General features: G+C 56.1%; 3 protein-coding genes across 3 annotated transcripts; 2 read left to right on the top strand and 1 right to left on the bottom strand.

Annotated features, from left to right (window-relative positions):
• Positions 1 to 294: 294 nt before the first annotated feature.
• CCM_05080 (CHY zinc finger domain protein) lies at positions 295 to 2,352 on the top strand (the record flags this gene model as incomplete). Its single annotated transcript, XM_006670226.1, has 1 exon — positions 295 to 2,352. One exon carries the CDS (start codon positions 295 to 297, stop codon positions 2,350 to 2,352), a length of 2,058 nt encoding a protein of 685 aa, XP_006670289.1.
• A 2,113-nt stretch (positions 2,353 to 4,465) lies between these two features.
• CCM_05079 (MFS transporter, putative) lies at positions 4,466 to 6,101 on the bottom strand (the record flags this gene model as incomplete). The annotated part of the gene is made up of 2 exons (XM_006670225.1): positions 4,466 to 5,854; positions 5,913 to 6,101. The coding sequence occupies 2 exons, from the start codon at positions 6,099 to 6,101 to the stop codon at positions 4,466 to 4,468; spliced, it is 1,578 nt and encodes a 525-aa protein (XP_006670288.1).
• Positions 6,102 to 6,835: 734 nt separating this feature from the next.
• Positions 6,836 to 10,692, top strand: CCM_05078 (NRPS-like enzyme; the record flags this gene model as incomplete). The annotated part of the gene is made up of 4 exons (XM_006670224.1): positions 6,836 to 7,496; positions 7,549 to 7,945; positions 8,004 to 8,979; positions 9,034 to 10,692. The coding sequence occupies 4 exons, from the start codon at positions 6,836 to 6,838 to the stop codon at positions 10,690 to 10,692; spliced, it is 3,693 nt and encodes a 1,230-aa protein (XP_006670287.1).
• Between the last annotated feature and the right edge of the window lie 128 nt (positions 10,693 to 10,820).

Here is a 10,820-nt window from a genome sequence, read left to right as displayed (position 1 = left end):
TGTCCCGATGTACCGTTTGACTGAGTCACAGCCAGAGCTCCAAATTTCAGCTTCTGGCAGTATGTACAAGAATTCAAGATAAACTCTGGGAACAGAACACATCTTCACTCCCAAGTTTTTCCTCCCACTGCCATTCAGTTTCTTTCAGGTTTTTGTTTCTGCACTGTGACTGCATTTGGCTAACAACTCGTTACGGCGTTTGGGCTAGGCTTTTCTTTCCAACCCGCTTTTTGTCAACCCACCTCTAACCTGTTCAACAACACTTCTCTCGCCATTAATCAGCATCAACAGACAATGCTGCCTCTACATCAAAAAGACAATGGCGCTCCGACGACTCGGCAACAGGCCGTCGCCGAGCCCGCGAGCTCCCGAGTGGTTGCCAAGCCGGTGCCCAAGGCCCAGCTGGAAGATCCTCGCGGCTACCAGCTCGGCCAGGTCCGGAAGCGCTACTCCCCCAAAGAAACCACCAACCCAGACGGCAGCACATCTCTGGCGTTTAGAATGAGCCCGTCGGACCCGGATTTTCCCTTTGAGCTGGCGCAGTTGCAGTGCGATCTGCTTGTGCCCAAGGGCTACCCCGCCAAGCGACCGCTGCTGCGCGTCACCAACAAGGATATTCCCAGAGGCTTCAGCATCAACGTTGAAAAGGGCTGGGATAAGCTTGTGGAGGACCGAAAAGGTTCTACTTTGCTATCACTGCTCAAGGCTTTGGACAAGAATCTGGAAATTTTCTTGTCTGAGCAAAAGGTCGACACCATCAAACTGGTCACGTTCAAGGATACGAGGCATCTTCAGCAAGTGCCGTTGGATGCGCAAAAACCCGCGGCCGTGGCAAAGTCAGCGGCACAACCAATCGCCGTTTCCAAACCTCCAACACCGAGACCTTATGTCCCAGAGAAGAAGCACTCTCGGGAAGAAATTGCGGTTGCCAAGGAACGACGAGCGCAAGAGGTGCGCCAGCTCGAGGCGCGCATGGGGAGACTCCCTCTATATCGGCGCTCTGCAGATGGCGTTGTGTTTACTCTGCCCTTGGAGCCGAAAAAGAGGGCGGCTTTGCCCGAAGGTCTCCGCTCGGTCAACAACATTCACCTCATTGTCCCCCTGCTCTACCCGCTGCAGGATATCCGAGTACAGCTCAACGAAGCCGACGCCGAGGACGCGGAGCCTGTCGAGGATTTATTTGTGCAGAGGGCGGCAGGCCAGAAACAGATGAACCTAATGGGCCATGTCAACTACCTTGCACAGAACCTTCACCTCCTGGCCAAGATGGCGCAGCTGAATGCGGTCAAGGCTGAGATGCCCCAGCCGCTAGGGGACGAGCCGGAGGCGGCAAAGGATCATGGTCCTGTTGGCGAATTTGACACTGAAAAGAGTCATATCCAGTACATCCAACGACCCCTCGAGTGGAGCATCGGAAACGACAGCGGGAGCTCAGAGGAAGAGGAGGGAACCAGCAGTTCGGACGATGGTGGCGTCGAGCTAGAAAAAAATGAAGAGAGATTATCTATTTCCGTCTTAGATGCGCCCGAGCATGGAACCATGATTTCTTTCCCGTCTATCGAGCTTCATGGTCTCGAGCTTCTACAGGTCTCGCTCCTCAGCCTGACCATCAAGTGCGACCGCTGCCGCACGCTGAACGACTTGACTGGAATCAAGCCGGGTACCGAAAAGGCCGGAAGCTGCAAAAAGTGTGCCACTACATTCTCTGCCAAGTACAATCCCCAATACGTCCACGCGCATTCGTCCCGGGCTGGCTTCATCGACCTGTCTGGGTGCAAGGTGGCCGACATGTTACCGAGTACATTTATCCCGACATGCGAGCGCTGCTCGACGCCCGGTCACGGCCTCGTCTCGGTCCGTGGCGAGACGGTGACAAACGTGTGCCGCGAGTGCCACGCCAAATTCACCTTTGCACTCCCCGACGTCAAGTTCCTCTTCATCACGCCCGGCACGCTGCCGCCGCCCACGTCGGGCCCGAAGCGCAAGACGGAGAAGCTCGGCCTGCACGCGGGGGAGCCGCTGCCGCGCCGCGGTGCGTGCGTGCACTACCGCAAGTCGTACCGGTGGTTCCGCTTCTCGTGCTGCCACAAGGTGTACGCCTGCGACCGGTGCCACGAAGAGGCCGAGGACCACGCCAACGAGTGGGCCAACCGCATGATTTGCGGCTGGTGCAGCCGGGAGCAGCACTACGCGGTGGACGAGTGCAGGTTTTGCGGCCGCGGGGTGGTTGGGAAGAGGGGCACGGGCTTCTGGGAGGGTGGCAAGGGGACGAGGGACCAGCAGATGATGAGCAGGAAAGATCCGCGCAAGTATAAGCGGATCGGGACGCAGCCTGGTGCCAGCAAGTCGTAAAGACCAGTTTATGCCCAGCCTGATAGCCAGCAATGCACTCTGTTGCCAGTGCAGATCATTGAGGAAGATGTGAACGTGACCGGACCACAGCGGTTCAAAGTCGTAGCTCGAGCGGCTTCTTCAACATCCGGGGCGATATTCCTCGGCGGAGCATTGATCCCCAAGACGTTGTACGAGTCGGTTGTCAATATTGGATGCATTGCACACCCACAGGCAGTCAAAGTGTATGCTGTCAGCGGCCGGTGGCACCGGGCCATCCGCCAAGAAGCAGCAACCGCGGATCCGGCAACATTGACTATTCGTAATGCCGGGGCAACAGTTTCTTCTTCTCTATTTCAAGGACCGTGCATGCATTGTCAATATGTGCGGCTTCCGCTGACCGAGCAGAGCCCGATGGGGCCGCCCGCATCTCTGCCTTGCGGAAATATCAGTCACCGACAGCTCAAGAAAACACTGGGGGCCAAGCCTGTTTAGACCCCGATCTACGCTACTATCTTTAGAATACGAACTGCTTATTCTTAGTCTCCAAGAAATCTCACCATTGGGCTACGTCATGTGGATGCAGCAACAAATGGTTAGGTTTCCGCTAACCGCAGCCTTACCCGGCCGCCACAGAAACAAGTTGACGATTCGAGAAGCCCCGGAGAAAAAGAAAAGCAAACACCCGATGGCCCTTTCAAATGAAGGACACGAAGATGAAGAGGAAGTGAGTCTATGAGTTCCTTTCTAGGTGATGGGTACGGCATCGGGCCGCCATGCTTTTGCAGTTGTTGAAGCAAGTCAACTGCAGGTGTCCACCTTCCCCAGCCTGCCTCGGAAGATCGGGATACGAAGGTGTCGATCAAAGAACCTCAGCTTCGGCTGATTTGAGGGTCCGGATACTATTCTCGTTAAATTGAGGCGCAGGCTTGACCCGAAAGCCGCAACGTCACTATATTGGACTTGACGTCCCTTGGAAGGGCAGGTAGGTTCCAACCCGACCCAAGTATAAGAAGGCACGACCTCCCGACATGACAGTCCTTTTAAATCCAGCATCCCAAGCAATCAAGCCTTTCCCCCTCACACACTCTTGCATTCTTCTCATCATACAATTTCTTATCAAGCAGCTTGCAGCATCACAAACAATCAACCCTCTCATCTCATACACTTTGCCCCCATCATCAACACATAATCCCCATCAACACTATACATTCTACATCAGGACAGTCCATCAACGGCAAGACAGTCCATCAACAGCAAGACCATCCATCAACAACAAAACAATCCACCAACAGCAAACCCCCCATCAAGATGCAGTTCTCCAAGACTCTCTTCGCCGTGGCCGTCGCTGCCACCGTCTCGGCCGCACCCCTCGAGGCCCGTGAGGCCGACTGGATCATCCAGAACCTGTCCCGTGACTGCGATAGCCAAGACTCGTCGTGCACCTGGAGCTTTGCTATTAACAACCAGCTGACGGAGCCCACGGCTTGCACTTACGTCGTCAACGCTGGCAACGGCCAGCCCGCCTCGCGCTCCAACGGCGGCCCCTCCCGATGCGGCGACTATACCATCACTAGCGGTTGGTCGGGTCAGTTCGCCGTCGGCTTCACCACCTTTTCCGTCCGTGACCACATCAAGAACCTGATTGCCTACCCCGCCTATAACGACGACGAGCTTGCCGCAGGTAATGTCGCGGACAAGTCCTTCCGTGTCGAGGTCCCCAAGCTTTGAGTGAGGATGGAATGACGGGGTTGAGGGTAGCATGACGAGACAACATACATATAATGTATAATTAATGCGTCATCAATACAATTTGGTACTTGTCACTTGTAGACCCATTGCGAAGAGTGACGTTTGAGACAACATGGCTATACAAAGGAAAACGCGTCGTCTGACGGTGAATATATGTAGTTGCCAGGCATTTCGCGCCTCCAGTATACTGCATTTCGCACCTCCTGTTTAATAGAGTGAGACAAATCAAGAACAACAGCACACTCTGGTGTCTGGGTATGTGAGAAGGCGTAGCCAAGAGCCCGATACCTGCGTAGTCCAGGGTCAGTCCTACAGTTATTTCAGCCATTCGTGGAAATCATGTTCAAGTGCACTATTTTTCTCCTCGACTTTCATTTATTTCCTACAGAACGTACTTGAAGAGCGGACTCTTGTCTCCCAACTTGATGAGCTCGTCCTCTGAATATTGCGCCCTTACTTGCTCGTTATCGAGACTCTCCCTACGCTTGTTGGCCCAGATGTAGCTAAGCTCTAGAAGCACGGCCACGAGCATCCCACTGGCACCAAAGGCCAACGACAAGCCAAACCCCGTCTCGTAGGTCGGTGCCTCGCGGTCAAGGTACATGTAGCTGCCCACGATGCCACCGAGATTGCCGACGCAAATGTTGAACGCCACGCCAATAGCACGGCGGTTAGACGGCGCGAGGTTGTTGGCCGCCCAGCTGCTGCCGGCCGGCTGGACGGGGTATATGCCCATGCAGGTCAGCACAAGGGCAAAGTAACCGGGCCCGACGTGGCTACCGGTCAGGTTTCCTTGGAAAGACATGATGACGGCGTAGCCAATGGTGATGAGGCCGAGAGGCATGACCACAAAGGGCATGCGCCAGTTGAAATGATCGGACAGCCGGGCGAAGAAGATGGCCGAGACCGCACCTGCGACGTAGGCTGGCGCAGTCATGAGCTGCGCAGTGGTCTTGGTGAAGCCCATGCCCTTGACGATGGAAGGCAGGGTAAACTTGGTGCCGTACGAACAAGCCGAGATGCACAGCAGGATGTACGCCTGCAAGTAGAGGCGCCTGTTGGTGACAACCATTTTGAGGTCATGCCAGTTAAACTTGCTTTCGCTTTCCTCGTCGCTGAATCGACCGCCTTGCTTGATGAAGTGCTGCAGCTCGAGGAAGCGCATCTCCTCCGGGCCGAGCCACCGGCCCGACAACGACGGCGAGTCGATGAGGAAAAAGAAGCAGCAGACGCCGAGGACGACCGTGGCGAGCCCTTCGAGGATGAAGATCCAGCGCCAGCCCTCGTAGCCGCCCACGCCGTGCATCTGCGCGATGCCCGCGGCCAGCAGCCCCGAAAACGCGCCCGACAGCGCACTCGTGCTGTAGAAGCAGGCGATGCGCGTGGCCAGCTGCCGCGGCATGTACCAAAACGTGCAGAGGTAGACGGCACCGGGGTAGAAGCCGGCCTCGAAGACGCCGAGCAGGAGGCGGACGACGAGCAGCCCGGCAAAGTTGTCCACGACGCCGTGCAGTGCCATGATGACGCCCCAGACGGTGACGAGCATGCCAATGTAGTACGAGGGGCGGCGGAAGCGCTTGAGCAGGATGTTGCTCGGGATCTCGAGGAGGATGTAGGGGATGAAGAAGAGGGACAGGATGATGTTGTACTGCAGGTTGCCGAGCTTGAGGTCCGTGGTCAGGCCCTCGATCTTGGCGTTGCCAATGTTGGCGCGGTCGAGATGGGACATGAGGTAAAGAATGGCTAGCATGGGCACAAGGCGGACATCAACCTGTGTTGGTTAGAAGGGGGCCCCAAACATATTTTATTGTATAGGCTTCAAGACGTACCTTGCGTATGATTTTTTGGCGCATCTCTGGCGTCACACTGTTGTAAAAGTCGGCTTCCTCGTCACTCAAGCCCAGCACCCGAATGGTGTCAATGACATGGATTTGGGGCCCCTTTTCAGCATCACCCGCGACTCTCTCGCATTCATCAATCATGATCATGTCAGGCTTATCGGCCGTGGAGTTGGCCATGTTGTGCAGCAACTTTTTCTTCCAGAGGAGTCAGTCGTAACTAGTGAGATAAAAAGTCCGGGGAAGCGTGGGGTAAACAACAGTTCATCTGGAGATGGGACTCTATAAGTAACCTTGGAAAATCCCATTTCCATAAAGGGCTTGCCAAGATAATACCTTGATCACTCGTTGATGTGGCGTTTCTGGGGAAATGGAGAACTGGGGAACAACGGCGCGCCGGTTCTACGATTCAGTATCGGGAAGGATATATATCCGACGGATTACTTGCGTCATTACAAACCGGTGAATTTGGTGGCACAATTTCGTTGAAAAGATTAGGTCTCCTGATGCTTATCCGCTAGGAAGCACAGTGAACGCTTGCGGCCGGAAAAGAATCCTGCCCCAACCTTTAAGCCCCGGTCTCCGCCGACCCGTCCCGTCAACTCCTTTAATCATGGTCGCAAGATGCCGTGACCTCGAAAAAGTGCGTTCATCGCCATTTCCGTCACATCAAATCCGTAACTCCTTCCGTGTCTCGTTTTCCGGTCGCCGGCTGATCAACCACCGATCGTCGCTCCGACCACGGCATCAGCCTCCGGAAACTCCGCCTGGTGGTCGGCTTTATAACAGCCTGGTATTCTTAACACACTACATCTTCTTAACACACTATATCTTCTTACAATTTACCAAAAACTATTGCCCGGGCTGTTGGGAATCTTTTGGAGATATCGCAAGTCCCGTACCAATTGCCCAAGATGCCTGCCGCGCTCGTCCTCCACAGCGCGCCTGACAGCTTGACATCCAATGGCATCAAACCCGTCCCTCGCACCCAATCCTCCATAATCAGCACAGAGACCGATGCCAACGACGACGATAACTTGTCGTTGCGTACGGTCGATGGGCTTATCCGCCAGCGAGCACGCATGCACCCGGACGCTCATGTGGTCTCATACCCGTCCTCCGGTATCGAGTTTGTGGATTACACCATCCAGCAGCTCGACGTCTTTGCGTGGCGCGTTTCGAAGCACTTTGAGTCGCGCCTGCCCGTTAGATCTTCGTCAGATGAGAAACCGGCCGTCGTGGCTTTGCTAGGGCCCTCCAACCTAGAGTACCTCATCACCAAACTGGCCATTATCAAGCTCGGACATTCGGCGCTGCTGCTGTCGACTCGGATACCGCAACCTGCTATTGAGTCGATATTGAACGTCACTGGCTCTCTGACCATCCTTGCCGATGCTCGGTATATCGAGCTGGCAGGACAGGTCCGGCGGAGCATGCCTGCTGTGCAGGTCATGGAGATTCCCAAGCGTGATGTCTTTGAGTTTCCTATCGATGCCCACGGAAATACTCGTCTAGACAGCCATCTTAATCCCGAAGTCGAAAAGGACAACATCGCTTTCATCATTCACTCCAGTGGTAAGAAGGTTCACCCCTCAGGATGCTGTGTCCCAGTAACTAATACCGTCAGGCTCGACTGGCCTCCCCAAGCCCATCTACCAATCCCAGAAAGCGTGCCTGGCCAACTACGCCACAAGCATGGAGATGAAAGCCTTCATCACCCTACCCCTCTTCCACAACCACGGCATTTGCAACTTATTCCGCGCCATCTGGTGCCTCAAGCCCATCTACCTCTACAACGCCGACCTGCCACTGACGCAGGACTACCTGGTGCGCATCATGCGCAAGTACACGTTTGAGATATTCTACGGCGTGCCCTACGCGCTTAAGCTGCTCTCTGAATCGGAAGAGGGTATCCAGCTGCTGCAAATGCTCAAGATTGTCATGTACGGCGGATCCGCGTGCCCCGACGACCTGGGCAACATGCTGGTGAACCATGGCGTCAATCTCGTCGGCCACTACGGAGCGTACGTCATTCAGTCTCCCCGGCAAACGTGTAGATGTATATAAAGCTAACACTCGCAGTACCGAGGTCGGTCAGCTCATGACGTCTTTCCGTCCTCCCGGCGATAAAGACTGGAACTACGTCCGCGAGAGCGAGAAGCTGTCGCCCTTCCTGCGCTGGGTGCCACAGGGAAACAACCTGTTCGAATGCATCGTCCGCGACGGTTGGCCCGCCAAGGTCCAGTCAAACCGGCCTGACGGCTCCTATGCGACGAGGGACCTCTTCGAGCCGCATCCGACCATTACCAAGGCCTGGAAGTACATTGCTCGCTTGGACGACACACTGGTACTTGTTAATGGTGAAAAGCTCAACCCGGTCGCGATGGAGGGCCAGATACGATCCGACCGCAACGTCGCCGAGGCTGTCGTCTTTGGCGCCGGACGCCCCAACCTCGGTGTGCTTGTTGTACCTGCGCCCAGACTTGCTGGCAAGTCGAACGAGGAAATCCTCGAGGCTGTCTGGCCGACGATTGACCAAGCTAACAAGTCTGTCGATTCCTTTGGTCGCATTTCCAAGAACATGGTCCGGCTGCTGCCGACGGATTGCTCGTACCCCCGGACCGACAAGGGCAGCATCATCCGCCAGGCCTTCTGCAAAGCCTTCAAAGCCGAGATTGACGAGACCTATGACGCGCAAGACGTTGGCACAGGGGAGCTGAAGACGCTTGAGCTTGCCCAGATGCGACAATTTCTCCACGGGCTTCTGTCAAGCACCACATCGGACCAGACCAAGTTTGAGGACGACACGGATTTCTTCCTGCTAGGTCTCGACTCGCTACAAGCTATCCAGCTGCGCAGCGAGATCCTCAGAACTGTGGAACTTGGCGGGAAGCTGGGTCAGAACGTCGTGTTTGAGAACCCTTCGATTGACAAGCTGGCTAAATTCCTGGATAGTCTGCGGAGGGGAGAGGACGCGGCATCCACGGCGGTTGAGACGGAGATGCAGGCGCTGATTGACAAGTATGGGGATATTGGTGCGACTCCAGCGTCTTCAGTTGTAAGCTTCACTTTGCCTGTCTACACGTAATAAGCACCCAACTAATGCTTCCAGGTCGTTACTGGCGCCACTGGTTCACTCGGAGCACACGTCGTTACCACGCTCGCTTCCAATCCCGAGATAACTACCATCTTCTGCCTTGTCCGCGCACCCACCAAGTCGCAGGCACTCATCCGCGTCAAGGAATCTCTCATCCAACGTTGCCTCTATCATTCCCTCTCCCTAACCTCCCGACACAAGATTGTCGCGCTTCCCTGCGACCTGTCAGATCCCAAACTCGGCCTCTCTGCCCAAGACTACCAAGCCGTCGCCCAAGACCTCCGCTGCATCATCCACTGCGCCTGGTCCGTCAACTTCAACATGCACCTCTCCAGTTTCGAAAAGGGCGACATTGCCGGCGTGAACCACCTGCTCGCGCTCGTCAAGGCGTCGCCCACCAGGGCCTCTATGAACTTTTGCTCCTCGGTCAGCTCGTGCAGCCGCGCGACGCAGAGCCCCGTGCCCGAGTCTTTGCCGGATCTCGCGTGGGCGCAGGGAATGGGCTATGCGCAGTCCAAGTCGGTGGCCGAGCATGTCTGCGCTCGCGCGGCCGCCGCAGGGATCCCAGCGAGGGTGCTTCGGGTCGGACAGATTGTCGGCGACACAAAGCACGGTGTATGGAACGCGCAGGAGGCCGTGCCGATGATGATGCAGACAGCCGTGACGGTGGGTGCCTTGCCACGGCTTGCGGAGACGCCTTCGTGGCTGCCTGTCGACACGGTTGCCGAGGCGGTAGTGGACATGTCGCTGTCAGACAAGAAATGTGATTTCGCCAACATCACGCACCACAAGACCTTTAGCTGGACCGACGACCTGCTTCCGGCGCTGCGCTTGGCTGGTCTGCAGTTCGATGAAGTTGGGCCCAAGGAGTGGGTGTCCCGACTGCGCGCGTCAAACCCGGATCCCAAAGCGAACCCGCCCATCAAGCTCGTCGACTTCTTTGCCTCAAAGTACGATACAGGTGAATCCGCGCCGTCAAAGACTTTTGCTACAGATGTGGCAAGGTCGCTGGCGCCAGCACTGGCAAACGCTCCCGTCCTCGAGCCCGGCTTTGTGAAGCTGTTTGTCCGGTATTTCCTCGACAACTGCTGGGGCTCAGAGGCCGAGGAGCAAAAGGCTGTCAAGACAGCCGTTTTCATGGCGGGACCCTGCGGAAGCGGCAAGACGACGGCCGGTGCCAGCATCGCCAGTTGGCTAGGCGTGCCCTTTGTCGAGGGCGATGCTCTCCACACGCGCGCCGCTGTCGATATGATGCGCGCTCACACAGCACTCTCAGACAATGACCGCAAGGGTTGGCTCGGCCGTGTCTGTTCACACGCGCGCGAGACGGTATGTGAGCTTGACTACTCGGCGGTCGTCGTGAGCTGCTCGGCGCTCAAGGCGTCGTATCGTGCGCACATTCGAGAGACGCTGGGCCGAGACGGGGTACGAGCCGTGTTCGTGGATCTACAGGCCGGTAGGGATGTGTTGGTGAAGAGGATGGAGGCCAGAAAGGGTCATTACATGGGAGCGCAGATGGTGGATGGTCAGCTGGAGGTGTATGAGGCGGCCGGTCAGGATGAGATGGATGTTCTGCCGGTAGACGCGGAGGCGGATCAGGAGGAGGTTGTTGATGAGGTTAAATGGATACTCAACAAGGTCGTGGGCTTACCCGGAGGCGATTTTATCTGTTGAGCACCATGAACATGACTATTGCCAGGGTTTTGAGCGGCATATTTGAGTAGAATCCAGGAAGTGTCTTTGACTCTTAGCCCGCCGTCTTCTCGCTCTTCGGTTCTCCTTCCCACTGTCAAGACCCCTGA

Source organism: Cordyceps militaris, assembly GCF_000225605.1.
Source record: "Cordyceps militaris CM01 unplaced genomic scaffold CCM_S00004, whole genome shotgun sequence".
NCBI lineage: Eukaryota > Fungi > Ascomycota > Sordariomycetes > Hypocreales > Cordycipitaceae > Cordyceps > Cordyceps militaris.
Note: the sequence above shows the minus strand (reverse complement) of the source record. Positions and strands in the feature narration are given on the sequence as shown.